The sequence below is a fragment of the Nerophis lumbriciformis genome, linkage group LG27, assembly GCF_033978685.3.
Source record: "Nerophis lumbriciformis linkage group LG27, RoL_Nlum_v2.1, whole genome shotgun sequence".
Taxonomy (NCBI): Eukaryota; Metazoa; Chordata; class Actinopteri; order Syngnathiformes; family Syngnathidae; genus Nerophis; species Nerophis lumbriciformis.
In genome coordinates this window covers 1,507,832-1,527,500 of record NC_084574.2, presented here as the reverse complement: position 1 = coordinate 1,527,500, position 19,669 = coordinate 1,507,832, and the positions used below count along the sequence as shown (strand labels likewise).

Sequence of the window (19,669 nt, the reverse complement as noted above, 5' to 3'; positions counted from 1 at the left end):
TTAACAGGCAAAAGCTTTATAACCTCACTAATGCCTTGCATCGTCTATATTAGATATATAACAACGGGCGGGTGCGGGCGGATGGCGGGCGGGTGCGGTTCTGATCAAATGTTACATCGGGTGGATGGCGGATGGTTGACGACTTTCTGATGCAGTTGCGGATGAAATAATTGCCTATCCGCGCATCTCTAATATATATATATATATATATATATATATATATATATATATATATATATATATATATATATATATATATATATATATATATATATATAAATATGTGTATATGTGTGTATATATATGTTTGTGTGTGTATATATGTATATATATATATATATATATATATATACAGTATATATATAGATATAGAAGCGCTATGTGGTGCGATGTGGCGAAGGATGACTCTACACTAAACTACATTTAACAAAGGAAATTGAAAGTGAAAATGAAACAGTTTGCATGTCAGTAAAAAAGCATGAAAAAAAAGATGTATATATAAAAAAACGTAAGTGTTTTGATGTCTCACCAGGACTTTGTGCTGGATCCGGATGATCAGGACCAGGTATGGGGACCCGACGAGTCGGCGTGAGGGGGTCCGCTTGCGTCTTCTTGAGGCCAACTGCAGCTGGTTTGGGTGAGACTGGCGGCTTCAGAGACTTCCTGGCCTCCATCCACTCACAGCTGTCCCTGCTGCTCTCCGACCTATCACAAGCCTCCGAGGCGGGCCTCCGCCTCAGCACCACGCCGCCGTTCTGCTGCCAGCTGCTATCTGCCTGACTGCCGGAAGAGTCTGATTGCTTATTGCTTGTATGGGCCGCGGCCTCCGATTGCTCGGCAGCGCGTGGCTTCCTGCGTAAGGTGTCGGAGCCGGTTGTCATGGTGACCACGGTCGGAGGCACCTTTGCGGGCGCTCCGCCATCTGTTGGAAGGTGACGAGGTTTCCTTCGCAACGTCGCCGTGCCGTCTGTGATCTCTGCAGCGGCGGTGACCACGGTGGAGCGCGGGCGGGGCTCTGGGCGTCGCTGGGCTGCTTTTTGGGGCGCCTGATCGTCCTCAGGTCCGCTGATGGTCCTGCGTCGATTTAGGACATCGTCAACCTCTGACCCCAGACCACCTGAACCAAACTGGCGACGGAGCGTGGGCGGACTGGCCTGCAGAGAACAGAGAATCATAGGTGTGCGCAAAAAATACATTCACATCCAAGTCGTGGTTCTTATTAGTCCTGATTCTGAATTGATTTTATAGAGTAAAATTACAGCCAAAAATGTGAAAAAAAAATTTAAAAAGCAATTTTCTGTAAGTGAAAAAAAGTTTGCCAGTATAAAAACAATTTTCTGCAAGTAAAAAACGATTCAGAAGTATAAAAAACTATTTTCTTCAAATAAAAAACAATTCACAAGTGTGAAAACAATTTTCTGAAAGTAAGAAAAAAAACGATTCGCAAGTATAGCAACAATTTTCTGCAAGTAAAAAACGATTTCCAAGTAAAAAAACATTTTTTTCTCCAAGTAAAAAAAAGTTTGCGAGTATAAAAACAATTTTCTTCAGTTAAAATACGATTCGCAAGTAGAATTTTAACATTTCTTTCAATTACAAAATAAATCTCAATTATAAAAACTATTTTCAGCGAAAAACGATTTGCGAGTAAAAAAAAATAAAAAATTCTGCAAGTAAAAAAAAGTTTGCCAGTATAAAAAATATTTTTTGCAAGTAAAAAAACTATTCACAAGTATAAAAACTATTTATTTTTTTTAATAAAAAACGATTCACAAATATGAAAAACTATTTTCTGTAAGTAAAAAAGTATTTGCAAGTAAAAAAACATTTTTTTCTGCAAGTAAAATAAATTTTGCGGGCTAAAAACAATTTTCTTCAAGTAAAAACACAATTTGCGAGCATAAAAATTATTTTCTTCAGTTAAAATACGATTCGCAAGTAGAATTAAAACATTTTTTTCAATTACAAAATAAGTAAATAAAAACTATTTTCAGCGAAAAACGATTTGCGAGTAAAAAAACAAAAATTTTTCTGCAAGTAAAAAAAAGTTTGCCAGTATAAAAAATATTTTTTTGCAAGTAGAAAAACTATTCACAAGTATAAAAACAATTAATTTGTTTTATTAAAAAACGATTCACAAATATGAAAAACTATTTTCTGCAAGTAAAAAACGATTTGCGAGTAAAAAAACACAATTTTTTCTGCAAGTAAAAAAAAGTTTGCCAGTATAAAGACTATTTTTTGCAAGTAAAAAAACTAACTTTTTTTAAAAAATACGATTCATAAATATGAAAAATGATTTTCTGCAAGTAAAAAAAGATTTGCAAGTAAAAAAAACAATTTTTTTCTGCAAGTAAAAAACGATTCAGAAGTATAAAAAAGTATTTTCTTCAAATAAAAAACAATTCACAAGTGTGAAAACTATTTTCTGAAAGTAAGAAAAAAAACGATTCGCAAGTATAGCAACAATTTTCTGCAAGTAAAAAACGATTTCCAAGTAAAAAAACATTTTTTTCTCCAAGTAAAAAAAAGTTTGCGGGTATAAAAACAATTTTCTTCAGTTAAAATACGATTCGCAAGTAGAATTTTAACATTTTTTTCAATTACAAAATAAATCACAAGTATAAAAACTATTTTCAGCGAAAAACGATTTGCGAGTAAAAAAACAAAAAATTTTCTGCAAGTAAAAAAAAGTTTGCCAGTATAAAAAATATTTTTTGCAAGTAGAAAAACTATTCACAAGTATAAAAACAATTAATTTGTTTATTAAAAAACGATTCACAAATATGAAAAACTATTTTCTACAAGTAAAAAATTATTTGCAAGTAAAAAAACTTTTTTTTCTGCAAGTAAAATAAAGTTTGCGGGATAAAAACAATTTTCTTCAAGTAAAAACACGATTTGCGAGTATAAAAATAATTTTCTTCAGTTAAAATACGATTCGCAAGTAGAATTAAAACATTTTTTTCAATTACAATATTAATCACAAGTATAAAAAGTATTTTCTGCCAGTACAAAACTATTTGCGAGTAAAAAACATTTCTTCTGCAAGTAAAAAAAAGTTTGGCAGTATAAAGACTATTTTTTGCAAGTAAAACAACTATTCACAAATATAAAAACATTATTTTTTTGTATTAAACGACTCACAAATATGAAAAACTATTTTCTGCAAGTAAAATACGATTCACAAGTAGAATTTTTTTTTTTCAGTTAAAAAATGTATCACAAGTATAAAAACTATTTTCTGCAATTAAAAAACGATTTACAAGTAAAAAAAAAACATTTTTTTCTGCAAGTAAAAAAAAATTTTGCAAGTATAAACTATTCACATGTATAAAAACAGTTTTTTGTTTGATTAAAAAACGATTCACAAATATGAAAAACTATTTTCTGCAAGTAAAAAACGATTTGCGAGTAAAAAAAACACAATTTCTTCTGCAAGTAAAAAAAAGTTTGCCAGTATAAAGACTATTTTTTGCAAGTAAAAAAACTAACTTTTTTTAAAAATACGATTCATAAATATGAAAAATGATTTTCTGCAAGTAAAAAAAGATTTGCAAGTAAAAAAAACAATTTTTTTCTGCAAGTAAAAAACGATTCAGAAGTATAAAAAACTATTTTCTTCAAATAAAAAACAATTCACAAGTGTGAAAACAATTTTCTGAAAATAAGAAAAAAAACGATCCGCAAGTATAGCAACAATTTTCTGCAAGTAAAAAACGATTTCCAAGTAAAAAAACATTTTTTTCTCCAAGTAAAAAAAAGTTTGCGGGTATAAAAACAATTTTCTTCAGTTAAAATACGATTCGCAAGTAGAATTTTAACATTTTTTTCAATTACAAAATAAATCACAAGTATAAAAACTATTTTCAGCGAAAAACGATTTGCGAGTAAAAAAACAAAAAATTTTCTGCAAGTAAAAAAAAGTTTGCCAGTATAAAAAATATTTTTTGCAAGTAAAAAAACTATTCACAAGTATAAAAACTATTTTATTAAAAAACGATTCACAAATATGAAAAACTATTTTCTGCAAGTAAAAAATTATTTGCAAGTAAAAAAACTTTTTTTTCTGCAAGTAAAATAAAGTTTGCGGGATAAAAACAATTTTCTTCAAGTAAAAACACAATTTGCGAGTATAAAAATAATTTTCTTCAGTTAAAATACGATTCGCAAGTAGAATTAAAACATTTTTTTCAATTACAATATTAATCACAAGTATAAAAAGTATTTTCTGCCAGTACAAAACTATTTGCGAGTAAAAAACATTTCTTCTGCAAGTAAAAAAAAGTTTGGCAGTATAAAGACTATTTTTTGCAAGTAAAACAACTATTCACAAATATAAAAACATTATTTTTTTGTATTAAACAACTCACAAATATGAAAAACTATTTTCTGCAAGTAAATACGATTCGCAAGTAGAATTTTTTTTTTTCAATTAAAAAATGTATCACAAGTATAAAAACTATTTTCTGCAATTAAAAAACGATTTGCAAGTAAAAAAAACGTTTTTTTCTGCAAGTAAAAAAAACATTTTTTTCTGCAAGTAAAAAAAAAGTTTGCAAGTATAAACTATTCACATGTATAAAAACTGTTTTTTGTTTGATTAAAAAACGATTCACAAATATGAAAAACTATTTTCTGCAAGTAAAAAATGATTTGCAAGTAAAAAAAAGTTTGCGGGTATAAAAACAATTTTTTTTCAAGTAAAAACCCGATTCGCGAGTATAAAAATAATTTTCTTCAGTTAAAATACAATTCGCAAGTAGACTTTTAAATTTTTTTTCAATCAAAAAATTAATCACAAGTATAAAAACTATTTTCTGCAAGTAAAAAACGATTCGCGAGTAAAAAAACAAAAAATTTTCTACAAGTAAAAAAAAGTTTGCCAGTATAAAGACTATTTTTTGCAAGTAAAAAAACTATTCACAAGTATAAAAACAATTAAAAAAATTTTTTTTTTAAATACGATTCACAAATATGAAAAATGATTTTCTGCAAGTAAAAAAAGATTTGCAAGTAAAAAAAACATTTTTTTCTGCAAGTAAAAAAAAGTTTGCCAGTATAAAAACAATTTTCTGCAAGTAAAAAACGATTCAGAAGTATGAAAAAACTATTTTCTTCAAATTAAAAACAATTCACAAGTGTGAAAACTATTTTCTGAAAGAAAGAAAAAAAACGATTCGCAAGTATAACAAAAATTTTCTGCAAGTAAAAAAAAGTTTGCATTTTGCGAGTATAAAAACTATTTTCTTCAAGTAAAAACACAATTCGCGAGTATAAAAATAATTTTCTTCAGTTAAAATACGATTCGCAAGTACAATTATTATTTTTTCCAATCAAAAAATGAATCACAAGTATAAAAACAAAGTAAAAAAAATTATTTGCAAGTTAAACATTTTTTTATGCAAGTAAAAAAATGATTCGCAAGTATAAAAACAATTTTCTTCAATCCAAATATGATTCGCAAATATATAATATAAGTAAGTATAAGTATATAATAAGTATATAATTTTTTTCCCAATTAAAAAATGAATCACAAGTATAAAAACATTTTTTTCTGCAAGTAAAAAAAATGATTTGCAAGTTAAAAAAAAAATTCTGCAAGTAAAAAAATTATTTGCAAGTATAAAAACAATTTTCTTCAATCCAAATATGATTCGCAAGTATATAATATAAGTAAGTATAAGTATATAATAAGTATATAATTTTTTTCCCAATTAAAAAATGAATCACAAGTATAAAAACATTTTTTTCTGCAAGTAAAAAAAATGATTTGCAAGTTAAACATTTTTTTCTGCAAGTAAAAAAATGATTCGCAAGTATAAAAACAATTTTCTTCAATCCAAATATGATTCGCAAATATATAATATAAGTAAGTATAAGTATATAATAAGTATATAATTTTTTTCCCAATTAAAAAATGAATCACAAGTATAAAAACATTTTTTTCTGCAAGTAAAAAAAATTATTTGCAAGTTAAAAACATTTTTCTGCAAGTAAAAAAATTATTCGCAAGTATAAAAACAATTTTCTTCAATCAAAATATGATTCGCAAGTAAATAATATAAGTAAGTATAAGTATATAATAAGTATATAATTTTTTTTCAATTAAAAAATTATTCACACGTATAAAAACAATTTTCTGCAAGTAAAAAAAATGATTTGCAAGTAAAAAAAAAATTTCTGCAAGTAAAAAAATTATTTGCAAGTATAAAAACAATTTTCTTCAATCAAAATATGATTCGCAAGTAAATAATATAAGTAAGTATAAGTATATAATAAGTATATAATTTTTTTCCCAATTAAAAAATGAATCACAAGTATAAAAACATTTTTTTCTGCAAGTAAAAAAAATGATTTGCAAGTTAAACATTTTTTTCTGCAAGTAAAAAAATTATTTGCAAGTATAAAAACAATTTTCTTCAATCCAAATATGATTTGCAAATATATAATATAAGTAAGTATAAGTATATAATAAGTATATAATTTTTTTCCCAATTAAAAAATGAATCTCAAGTATAAAAACATTTTTTTCTGCAAGTAAAAAAAATGATTTGCAAGTTAAAAAAAAATTTCTGCAAGTAAAAAAATTATTTGCAAGTATAAAAACAATTTTCTTCAATCCAAATATGATTCGCAAATATATAATATAAGTAAGTATAAGTATATAATAAGTATATCATTTTTTTTCAATTAAAAAAAGTATTCACAAGTATGGAAACAATTTTCTGCAAGTAAAAGACGATTCGTAAGTATAAAAACTATTTCCTGCAACTTTTGTCAGTACTCGGTTGGTTGTGAGTTCAAACCCCGGCCGAGTCATACCAAAGACTATAAAAATGGGAGCCATTACCTCCCTGCTTGGCACTCAGCATCAAGGCTTGGAATTGGGGGTTTAAATCACCAAAAATTATTCCCGGGCGCGGCCACCGCAGCTGCTCACTGCTCCCCTCACCTCCCAGGGGGGCGATCAAGGGTGATGGGTCAAATGCAGAGAATAATTTCGCCACACTTCGTGTGTATGTGACAATCATTGCTACTTTAACTTTAACTCTAACAAAACGGCCGTAACAAAGGCACATTAAAAAATACCGGTGTGGTGGTAATGTCTGAAACAACGAGTGTGTGTGTGTGTGTGTGACAATCATGGGTACTTTAACTTTATTCCACCCTTTGCACTTGCAGTTCACACTCCACAACGACAGGCGGTGCTGCCGAGTCAATTTAAGGCCGTCAGAGCTAGTTATTTGCGCATGGTGCCATCCGCCAAAAGTGGGGAGTAAAAAGTGGAGAGAGGAAACAAGCTCAACCTGTAAGTTAACACATTGATTTGACTATCCCCTTGTCGTTATTTAAGAATGTTATTTGCTCAGCTGGGAGGAAACGGCCTTGAGTTGACTCAGCAGCACCACCTGCTGTTGTGGAGAAAGTATTGCAGCTGTTAAATGAGGACACACCTGCAGGTAGTTGGTGCTGCTCCCGAGGTTCCTGGGCAAGGTTTTGGCTCCGCTCACAATGGACGTCTCCAGCATGGCGGCGAGGCTGCGCACGCTCCCGGACGCCCCCTCGGATCTCTCCAGGCCTGCCGACTCCTGGGCCCTTAAAGCCGAGCCCAGGCCGCCGCAGTCGCTGGCTCGCCGCTCTCGAAGAGCGGGCAGGCCGAGAAGCCCCTCCTCCTCCTCTCCTTCTGCCTCCCCGTCGCCCCCGGTGATGGAAGAGCAGGACCGCTTGGGCGGCGTCGGGGGCCGGCCTTTCCGCCGAGGACGCAGCGTGACGGACGACTGGCTGCGGTTAACGGTGACGTCGTTGGCGGTGCGTGCGGAAGTGCTGCGGCAGACGGTGGCGTATCGCGAGTCTGTTTCCGGGCCGGTCAGGGTGTGAGTTCTCCGTCGCTCCTCCTCCTCGCCGGGTAAGCGGAGCGTCGGTACGTGCGGATCCGCTGCCGCCGCCGCCGCCGCCGCCGCCTGCTGGGTGGAAGGTCGCGGCCGAGCCCTCGGGGAGGCCTGCTGGTTTCGAGTGTGCGTGGGGGTTTGCGGCGGAGTGTGGGGAGGAGTCTGGGACTGACAGATACTCGGGCGGGGTTTGGCCAACGGGCTCGGGGCGCCGTCCCAGGGTTTTCTGGCCTCCGCGTGGGCCTCAGAGCCACCTGGGCTGGATGGAGGTGTGCAGGGACTGTGAGGAGCCTCAGGGACACTTCCTCCTCTCTGGAAGTCCTTCAGTCTCCTCACTCCCAACATCAGCTTCTTCTGGTGGCCTGCACACAACACAACACCACAATGACCTCACTTGTACAGCACACATGCAATATGGCATTAGCAGCAGGGCAGAAAAACAGTCAAAATGTAGGAAAAAAGAGCAAAAATGTCAAACTATGGACTGGACTCTCACTATTATGTTAGATCCACTATGGACTGGACTCTCACTAGTATGTTAGATCCACTATGGACTGGACTCTCACTATTATGTTAGATCCACTATGGACTGGACTCTCGCTATTATGTTAGATCCACTATGGACTGGACTCTCACACTATTATGTTGGATCCACTATGGACTGGACTCTCACTATTATGTTAGATCCACTATGGACTGGAATTTCACAATATTATGTTAGATCCACTATGGACTGGACTCTCACACTATTATGTTAGATCCACTATGGACTGGACTCTCACACTATTATGTTAGATCCACTATGGACTGAACTCTCACTATTATGTTAGATCCACTATGGACTGGACTCTCACACTATTATGTTGGATCCACTATGGACTGGACTCTCACTATTATGTTAGATCCACTATGGACTGGAATTTCACAATATTATGTTAGATCCACTATGGACTGGACTCTCACACTATTATGTTAGATCCACTATGGACTGGACTCTCACACTATTATGTTAGATCCACTATGGACTGAACTCTCACTATTATGTTAGATCCACTATGGACTGGACTCTCACTATTATGTTAGATCCACTATGGACTGAACTCTCACTATTATGTTAGATCCACTATGGACTGGACTCTCACTATTATGTTAGATCCACTATGGACTGGACTCTCACTATTATGTTAGATCCACTATGGACTGGACTCTCACACTATTATGTTAGATCCACTATGGACTGGACTCTCACACTATTATGTTAGATCCACTATGGACTGAACTCTCACTATTATGTTAGATCCACTATGGACTGGACTCTCACACTATTATGTTGGATCCACTATGGACTGGACTCTCACTATTATGTTAGATCCACTATGGACTGGAATTTCACAATATTATGTTAGATCCACTATGGACTGGACTCTCACACTATTATGTTAGATCCACTATGGACTGGACTCTCACACTATTATGTTAGATCCACTATGGACTGAACTCTCACTATTATGTTAGATCCACTATGGACTGGACTCTCACTATTATGTTAGATCCACTATGGACTGAACTCTCACTATTATGTTAGATCCACTATGGACTGGACTCTCACTATTATGTTAGATCCACTATGGACTGGACTCTCACTATTATGTTAGATCCACTATGGACTGGACTCTCACACTATTATGTTAGATCCACTATGGACTGGACTCTCACACTATTATGTTAGATCCACTATGGACTGAACTCTCACTATTATGTTAGATCCACTATGGACTGGACTCTCACTATTATGTTAGATCCACTATGGACTGAACTCTCACTATTATGTTAGATCCACTATGGACTGGACTCTCACTATTATGTTAGATCCACTATGGACTGGACTCTCACTATTATGTTAGATCCACTATGGACTGGACTCTCACACTATTATGTTAGATCCACTATGGACTGGACTCTCACTATTATGTTAGATCCACTATGGACTGGACTCTCACTATTATGTTAGATCCACTATGGACTGGACTCTCACTATTATGTTAGATCCACTATGGACTGGACTCTCACTATTATGTTAGATCCACTATGGACTGGACTCTCACTATTATGTTAGATCCACTATGGACTGGACTCTCACACTATTATGTTAGATCCACTATGGACTGGACTCTCACTATTATGTTAGATCCACTATGGACTGGACTCTCACACTATTATGTTAGATCCACTATGGACTTGACTTTCACACTATTATGTTAGATCCACTATGGACTGAACTCTCACTATTATGTTAGATCCACTATGGACTGGACTCTCACTATTATGTTAGATCCACTATGGACTGGACTCTCACTATTATGTTAGATCCACTATGGACTGGACTCTCACTATTATGTTAGATCCACTATGGACTGGACTCTCACTATTATGTTAGATCCACTATGGACTGGAATTTCACAATATTATGTTAGATCCACTATGGACTGGACTCTCACACTATTATGTTAGATCCACTATGGACTGGACTCTCACACTATTATGTTAGATCCACTATGGACTGAACTCTCACTATTATGTTAGATCCACTATGGACTGGACTCTCACACTATTATGTTGGATCCACTATGGACTGGACTCTCACTATTATGTTAGATCCACTATGGACTGGAATTTCACAATATTATGTTAGATCCACTATGGACTGGACTCTCACACTATTATGTTAGATCCACTATGGACTGGACTCTCACACTATTATGTTAGATCCACTATGGACTGGACTCTCACTATTATGTTAGATCCACTATGGACTGGACTCTCACTATTATGTTAGATCCACTATGGACTGAACTCTCACTATTATGTTAGATCCACTATGGACTGGACTCTCACTATTATGTTAGATCCACTATGGACTGGACTCTCACTATTATGTTAGATCCACTATGGACTGGACTCTCACACTATTATGTTAGATCCACTATGGACTGGACTCTCACTATTATGTTAGATCCACTATGGACTGGACTCTCACTATTATGTTAGATCCACTATGGACTGGACTCTCACTATTATGTTAGATCCACTATGGACTGGACTCTCACTATTATGTTAGATCCACTATGGACTGGACTCTCACTATTATGTTAGATCCACTATGGACTGGACTCTCACACTATTATGTTAGATCCACTATGGACTGGACTCTCACTATTATGTTAGATCCACTATGGACTGGACTCTCACACTATTATGTTAGATCCACTATGGACTTGACTTTCACACTATTATGTTAGATCCACTATGGACTGAACTCTCACTATTATGTTAGATCCACTATGGACTGGACTCTCACTATTATGTTAGATCCACTATGGACTGGACTCTCACTATTATGTTAGATCCACTATGGACTGGACTCTCACTATTATGTTAGATCCACTATGGACTGGACTCTCACTATTATGTTAGATCCACTATGGACTGGACTCTCACACTATTATGTTAGATCCACTATGGACTGGACTCTCACTATTATGTTAGATCCACTATGGACTGGACTCTCACTATTATGTTAGATCCACTATGGACTGGACTCTCACTATTATGTTAGATCCACTATGGACTGGACTCTCACTATTATGTTAGATCCACTATGGACTGGACTCTCACTATTATGTTAGATCCACTATGGACTGGACTCTCACACTATTATGTTAGATCCACTATGGACTGGACTCTCACTATTATGTTAGATCCACTATGGACTGGACTCTCACACTATTATGTTAGATCCACTATGGACTTGACTTTCACACTATTATGTTAGATCCACTATGGACTGAACTCTCACTATTATGTTAGATCCACTATGGACTGGACTCTCACACTATTATGTTAGATCCACTATGGACTGGACTCTCACTATTATGTTAGATCCACTATGGACTGAACTCTCACTATTATGTTAGATCCACTATGGACTGGACTCTCACACTATTATGTTAGATCCACTATGGACTGGACTCTCACACTATTATGTTAGATCCACTATGGACTGGACTCTCACTATTATGATAGATCCACTATGGACTGGACTCTCACTATTATGTTAGATCCACTATGGACTGGACTCTCACACTATTATGTTAGATCCACTATGGACTGGACTCTCACACTATTATGTTAGATCCACTATGGACTGGACTCTCACACTATTATGTTAGATCCACTATGGACTGGACTCTCACTATTATGTTAGATCCACTATGGACTGGACTCTCACTATTATGTTAGATCCACTATGGACTGGACTCTCACACTATTATGTTAGATCCACTATGGACTGGACTCTCACACTATTATGTTAGATCCACTATGGACTGGACTCTCACTATTATGTTAGATCCACTATGGACTGGACTCTCACTATTATGTTAGATCCACTATGGACTGGACTCTCACACTATTATGTTAGATCCACTATGGACTGGACTCACACTATTATGTTAGATCCACTATGGACTGGACTCTCACTAGTATGTTAGATCTCCAGATTTTGGCGCGCGCTACCTTCCACTTTTTTCACCCGATTCAAACAATTCCAATCGCGGGCTTTCCCTTGACAAATTCCCAGATTTCCCAGAATTCCAGGTGTTCCGGGACATTTTTCCCATTCAAAATGAATTGGCCATTTTTCAAACTTCCACCATTTTCACATTTTTCCACCGATTCAAAACCATTCCACCTTCAACACATTCCACTCATCCTGGACATTCAAACCATCATTTTTTCAAGTTAATTTTTTTTGCCAGGAATTCCCGGAATTAAATTTTTTTCAAACCCTTTTTTTACCCTTTTTACTGGCGACTACTCCATCCATCCATCCATCTTCTTCCGCTTATCCGAGGTCGGGTCGCGGGGGCAGCAGCCTAAGCAGGGAAGCCCAGACTTCCCTCTCCCCAGCCACTTGGTCCAGCTCCTCCCGGGAGATCCCGAGGCGTTCCCAGGCCAGCCGGGAGACATAGTCCTCCCAACGTGTCCTGGGTCTTCCCCGTGGCCTCCTACCGGTCGGACGTGCCCTAAACACCTCCCGAGGGAGGCGATCGGGTGGCATCCTGACCAGATGCCCGAACCACCTCATCTGGCTCCTCTCCATGTGGAGGAGCAGCGGCTTTACTTTGAGCTCCCCCCGAATGACAGAGCTTCTCACCCTATCTCTAAGGGAGAGCCCCGCCACCCGGCGGAGGAAACTCATTTGGGCCGCTTGTACCCGTGATCTTGTCCTTTCGGTCATAACCCAAAGCTCATGACCATAGGTGAGGATGGGAACGTAGATCGACCGGTAAATTGAGAGCTTTGCCTTCCGGCTCAGCTCCTTCTTCACCACAACGGATCGATACAGCGTCCGCATTACTGAAGACGCCGCACCGATCCGCCTGTTCATCTCACCATCCACTCTTCCCTCACTCGTGAACAAGACTCCGAGGTACTTGAACTCCTCCACTTGGGGCAAGATCTCCTCCCCAACCCGGAGATGGCACTCCACCCTTTTCCGGGCGAGAACCATGGACTCGGACTTGGAGGTGCTGATTCTCATCCCAGTCGCTTCACACTCGGCTGCGAACCGATCCAGCGAGAGCTGAAGATCCTGGCCAGATGAAGCCATCAGGACCACATCATCCGCAAAAAGCAGAGACCTAATCCTGCAGCCACCAAACCAGATCCCCTCAACGCCTTGACTGCGCCTAGAAATTCTGTCCATAAAGGTTATGAACAGAATCGGTGACAAAGGGCAGCCTTGGCGCAGTCCAACCCTCACTGGAAACGTGTCAGACTTACTGCCGGCAATGCGGACCAAGCTCTGGCACTGATCATACAGGGAGTGGACTGCCACAATCAGACAGTCCAATACCCCATACTCTCTGAGCACTCCCCACAGGACTTGCCGAGGGACACGGTCCAATGCCTTCTCCAAGTCCACAAAGCACATGTAGACTGGTTGGGCAAACTCCCATGCACCCTCAAGGACCCTGCCGAGAGTATAGAGCTGGTCCACAGTTCCACGACCAGGACGAAAACCACACTGTTCCTCCTGAATCCGAGGTTGGACTATCCGGCGTAGCCTCCTCTCCAGTACACCTGAATAGACCTTACCGGGAAGGCTGAGGAGTGTGATCCCACGATAGATAGAACACACGACCCGGAGTGTCCTTCATCGACTACTCCTTCTACATTTTTCAATACAATTCAACCGTTCTACCGTCCAAACATTCCTCTTAATCAAGTCAAAAAATGAAGTTGTTTTTCGAACTGGAAAACTTCCCATTTTCCAGAAATTCCTTAATACAGGTTGAAAATCACCTTTTTTCCGGTCTGGTCACTGTTGTTGACATCAGTACCGAGGCTATCAGGATACAGAATTTGGGCACTCATGCTACATTTAAACGGCACATGACTTTTCACAATCTTTAATTAATGACACTTTGTTCCTTACCTAGTTTAGTAATACCGATCTCTTGCAGATCCTCCAGGCTGATGTCTGAGATGAAGTCGATGTTTTCGTAACCGTTCTGCACCAGAACCTGGTAGTACTGACTAAGACCCAGGTGAGAGAGGAACTCTGCCAGGTTGGCCTGCAAAAAGACAGTGAGATGAGGGACACTCCGGGTCCACTTGGTGTGGGACAGGTGAGAACCTTACAGGCTTGTGGTCTGGCAACCAGTCTGCGGAGGTCATCTTGCTGATCTCCGACAGTAACTTCTTCCGATGTCCAGGCTTCATGACGCCGATCGCCGTCAGGTCCTTCGGGGCAAAGCAGAAATGTACCAGGTTGGTTTGAAAATCGTGAAATGTATAGGGCTCGGAAGTGTCACGTGGCAAACGCAATGCATTGTGGGTCTTGGGGGCCTCTGGAAAGCTTTGTAGCAGACACAAGACATTGAAACAACGTTGAGAACTTGTTGAATTAGGTCCTGACCTTGAGCAACTCAAACACAACGTTGAAACAACATGCTTTTTAGCAACGTTTAATCCAGTGTTTTTCAACCTTTTTTTGGAGCCAAGGCACATTTTTTGCGTTGAAAAAATGCGGAGGCACACCACCAGCAGACATCATTCAAAAACGAAACTCAGTTGACAGTAAAAAGTCGATGTCACAATTGTTGGGTATGACTTTAAAGCATAACCAAGCATGCATCAATATACAGGTAAAAGCCAGTAAATTAGAATATTTTGAAAAACTTGATTTATTTCAGTAATTGCATTCAAAAGGTGTAACTTGTACATTATATTTATTCATTGCACACAGACTGATGCATTCAAATGTTTATTTCATTTAATTTTGATGATTTGAAGTGGCAACAAATGAAAATCCAAAATTCCGTGTGTCACAAAATTAGAATATTACTTAAGGCTAATACAAAAAAGGGATTTTTAGAAATGTTGGCCAACTGAAAAGTATGAAAATGAAAAATATGAGCATGTACAATACTCAATACTTGGTTGGAGCTCCTTTTGCCTCAATTACTGCATTAATGCGGCGTGGCATGGAGTCAATGAGTTTCTGGCACTGCTCAGGTGTTATGAGAGCCCAGGTTGCTCTGATAGTGGCCTTCAACTCTTCTGCGTTTTTGGGTCTGGCATTCTGCATCTTCCTTTTCACAATACCCCACAGATTTTCTATGGGGCTAAGGTCAGGGGAGTTGGCGGGCCAATTTAGAACAGAAATACCATGGTCCGTAAACCAGGCACGGGTAGATTTTGCGCTGTGTGCAGGCGCCAAGTCCTGTTGGAACTTGAAATCTCCATCTCCATAGAGCAGGTCAGCAGCAGGAAGCATGAAGTGCTCTAAAACTTGCTGGTAGACGGCTGCGTTGACCCTGGATCTCAGGAAACAGAGTGGACCGACACCAGCAGATGACATGGCACCCCAAACCATCACTGATGGTGGAAACTTTACACTAGACTTCAGGCAACGTGGATCCTGTGCCTCTCCTGTCTTCCTCCAGACTCTGGGACCTCGATTTCCAAAGGAAATGCAAAATTTGCATGGTTGGGTGATGGTTTGGGGTGCGTAGACGGCTGCGTTGACCCTGGATCTCAGGAAACAGAGTGGACCGACACCAGCTGGACTGCTGCTGAGTGGTCCAAAGTCATGTTTTCTGACGAAAGCAAATTTTGCATTTCCTTTGGAAATCGAGGTCCCAGAGTCTGGAGGAAGACAGGAGAGGCACAGGATCCACGTTGCCTGAAGTCTAGTGTAAAGTTTCCACCATCAGTGATGGTTTGGGGTGCCATGTCATCTGCTGGTGTCGGTCCACTCTGTTTCCTGAGATCCAGGGTCAACGCAGCCGTCTACCAGCAAGTTTTAGAGCACTTCATGCTTCCTGCTTCTGACCTGCTCTATGGAGAAGGAGATTTCAAGTTCCAACAGGACTTGGCGCCTGCACACAGCGCAAAATCTACCCGTGCCTGGTTTATGGACCATGGTATTTCTGTTCTAAATTGGCCCGCCAACTCCCCTGACCTTAGCCCCATAGAAAATCTGTGGGGTATTGTGAAAAGGAAGATGCAGAATGCCAGAGCCAAAAACGCAGAAGAGTTGAAGGCCACTATCAGAGCAACCTGGGCTCTCATAACACCTGAGCAGTGCCAGAAACTCATCGACTCCATGCCACGCCGCATTAACGCAGTAATTGAGGCAAAAGGAGCTCCAACCAAGTATTGAGTATTGTACATGCTCATATTTTTCATTTTCATACTTTTCAGTTGGCCAACATTTCTAAAAATCCCTTTTTTGTATTAGCCTTAAGTAATATTCTAATTTTGTGACACACGGAATTTTGGATTTTCATTTGTTGCCACTTCAAATCATCAAAATTAAATGAAATAAACATTTGAATGCATCAGTCTGTGTGCAATGAATAAATATAATGTACAAGTTACACCTTTTGAATGCAATTACTGAAATTAATCAAGTTTTTCAAAATATTCTAATTTACTGGCTTTTACCTGTAGGTCTTGTCTCAAAGTAGGTGTACTGTCACCACCTGTCACGTCACACCCTGACTTATCTAGAGTTTTTTTGCTGTTTTCCTGTGTATAGTGTTTTAGTTCGTGTTTTGCGCTCCTATTTTAATGGCCTTTTTCTCTTTTTTGGTATTTTCCTGTGTCAGTTTCATGTCTTCCTTTGAGCGAAGTTTCCCGCATCTACTTTGTTTTAGCAATCAAGAAGATTTTAGTTGTTTTTATCCTTTGTGGGGACATTGTTGATTGTCATGTCATGTTCGGATGTACTTTGTGGACGCCGTCTTTGCTCCACAGTAAGTCTTTGCTGTCGTCCAGCATTCTGTTTTTGTTTACTTTGCAGCCAGTTCAGTTTTAGTTTAGTTCTGCATAGCCTTCCCTAAGCTTCAATGCCTTTTTTTTAGGGGCACTCACCTTTTGTTTTGTCATGTCTGTGTAATCATGCTTTGTTTTAAGTCATGTTTTGTTTAGTTATAGGACTCTTTAGTTTCTGTCTTTTCACTCCCTTGTCTTGTTTCCATGATTACCCCATTAGTTTCACCTGTTCCACGTTTGGACTCATTGTGCACTCTTGTTTGTCACCATAGCAACCATTAGTTTTCACCTGTCACGTCACGCACCTGTTTCACGTTTTGAGTCACGCACCTGCTTTCGTTAATCATGTCCATAGTATTTAAGTTCATTCTTTTCAGTTTGTCGTTCTGACGACCTCACCACATTTATGCTCTGTCCATGCCTGGCACTTCTTCCCATGTCCATTCTTCATGCAACTATTTTTGTCCAAGCCAAGTAAGTTTTTGTTCCATGTTTATAGTCTTTTTGTTTTTCATAGTTTGTTCTCCGCCACTGTGCGTGCTTTTCATTTGTACTTTTTTGCTATAGTCTTTTGGTTTCATAGTTTATTCTCCGCCACTGTGCGCGCTTTCATTTATTCCTTTTTTTTTTGATAATAATAAATAAATCATGTACCTTCATTCCCGTCTCGCCCGAGCCAACTTTCCGTTGCATCCCGGAAAAGCACACACCCAAGATCAAGTCATGACATGTTTATTTTTGGTTTAAGCATTAGACACCTTTTTACCTGCATGCTGCCTCCCGCTGTTTCCGACATCTACAAAGCAATTAGCTACCTGCTGCCACCTACTGATATGGAAGAGTATTACACAGTTACTCTGCCGAGCTCTAGACAGCACCGACACTCAACAACAACACATCGTTTGCAGACTATAATTACTGCTTTGCAAAAAATATTTTTAACCCAAATAGGTGAAATTAGATCATCTCCCACGGCACACCAGACTGTATCTCACGGCACACTGGTGTGCCGCGGCACAGTGGTTGAAAAAGACTGGTTTAATCAATGTCGGGCTCTGATGTTGATTTGACCATTGAAATTTGGTAATTTCCCCGACCAATATTCTACAACACCAACATAACGTTGAAACAACATGCTTTTTGACAACATTTAATCAATGTAAGGTTGTGACGTTGATTTGACATTGAAATTTGGTAATTTCCCAACCAATGTTCTACAACACAAATACAACGTTGAAACAACATGCTTTTTGACAACGTTTATTCAACGTCAGGTTGTGACGTTGATTTGACCATTGAAATGTGGTCATTTCCCAACCAACAACGTGGATCCAACGTTAGACACCTACGTTGTCTCAATTTACAGATACAACTGTTTTTGCAACATTGTTTCAAAGTCAGTTTTAAAGGACATGCACGTTGTATCAATGTCTTGTGCCTGCTAGGTTATTTACATGCTGAATGCAAGACTCTGTGCTAAAGTTTAGTTCTTCTGTTTAACAAGTTTAAAACATGGCGCAAACGCGTGGCATCATTAACTGTCACAAACATTGTCATGGCTCAATTTGCCTTAATTTTTTTATGTTAATGTATTATTATTTAATATATATTATTGTTTTAGTTGCTTAAAGGCCTACTGAAATGATTTTTTTTTATTTAAACGGGGATAGGAGATCCATTCTATGTGTCATACTTGATCATTTCACGATATTGCCATATTTTTGCTGAAAGGATTTAGTAGAGAACATCGACGATGAAGTTCGCAACTTTTGGTCGCTGATAAAAAAAAGCCTTGCCTGTAGCGGAAGTAGCGTGACGTCACAAGTTGAAAGTCTCCTCACATTTCCCCATTGTTTACACCAGCAGCGAGAGCCATTGGGACCGAGAAAGCGACGATTACCCCATTAATTTGAGCCAGGATGAAAGATTGGTGGATGAGGAACGTGAGAGTGAAGTATTAGAGTGCAGTGCAGGACGCATCTTTTTTCGCTCTGACCGTAACTTAGGTACAAGGGCTCATTGGATTCCACACTCTCTCCTTTTTCTATTGTGGATCACGGATTTGTATTTTAAATCATCTCGGATACTATATCCTCTTGAAAATGAGAGTCGAGAACGCAAAATGGACATTCACAGTGACTATTATCTCCACGACAATACATCGGTGAAGCACTTTAGCTACGGAGCTAACGTGATAGCATCGGGCTTAACTGCAGATAGAAACAAAATAAATAAACCCCTGACTGGAAGGATAGACAGAATATCAACAATACTACCAAACTCTGGACCTGTAACTACACGGTTAATGCTGTACCGCCTGACGAAGCCTAGCAATGCTGTTGCTAACGACGCCATTGAAGATAACTTAGCTACGGGACCTCGATAGAGCTATGCTAATAACATTAGCTCTCCACCTACGCCAGCTCTCATCT

General features: G+C 38.3%; 1 protein-coding gene across 3 annotated transcripts in view; it reads right to left on the bottom strand.

Moving 5' to 3' along the window:
- LOC133570247 (caskin-1) overlaps nucleotides 1–19,669 on the bottom strand; it is a 141,775-nt gene that overhangs the window by 10,819 nt on the left and 111,287 nt on the right. For all 3 annotated transcript variants that reach the window (XM_072916339.1, XM_072916340.1, XM_072916341.1), the window contains 4 exons: nucleotides 14,598–14,699; nucleotides 14,392–14,530; nucleotides 7,458–8,254; nucleotides 530–1,154 (listed from right to left, as the gene is read on the bottom strand). In XM_072916339.1, coding sequence (XP_072772440.1) covers nucleotides 530–1,154; nucleotides 7,458–8,254; nucleotides 14,392–14,530; nucleotides 14,598–14,699 — 1,663 coding nt within the window. The remainder of the gene's footprint in view (nucleotides 1–529; nucleotides 1,155–7,457; nucleotides 8,255–14,391; nucleotides 14,531–14,597; nucleotides 14,700–19,669) is intronic.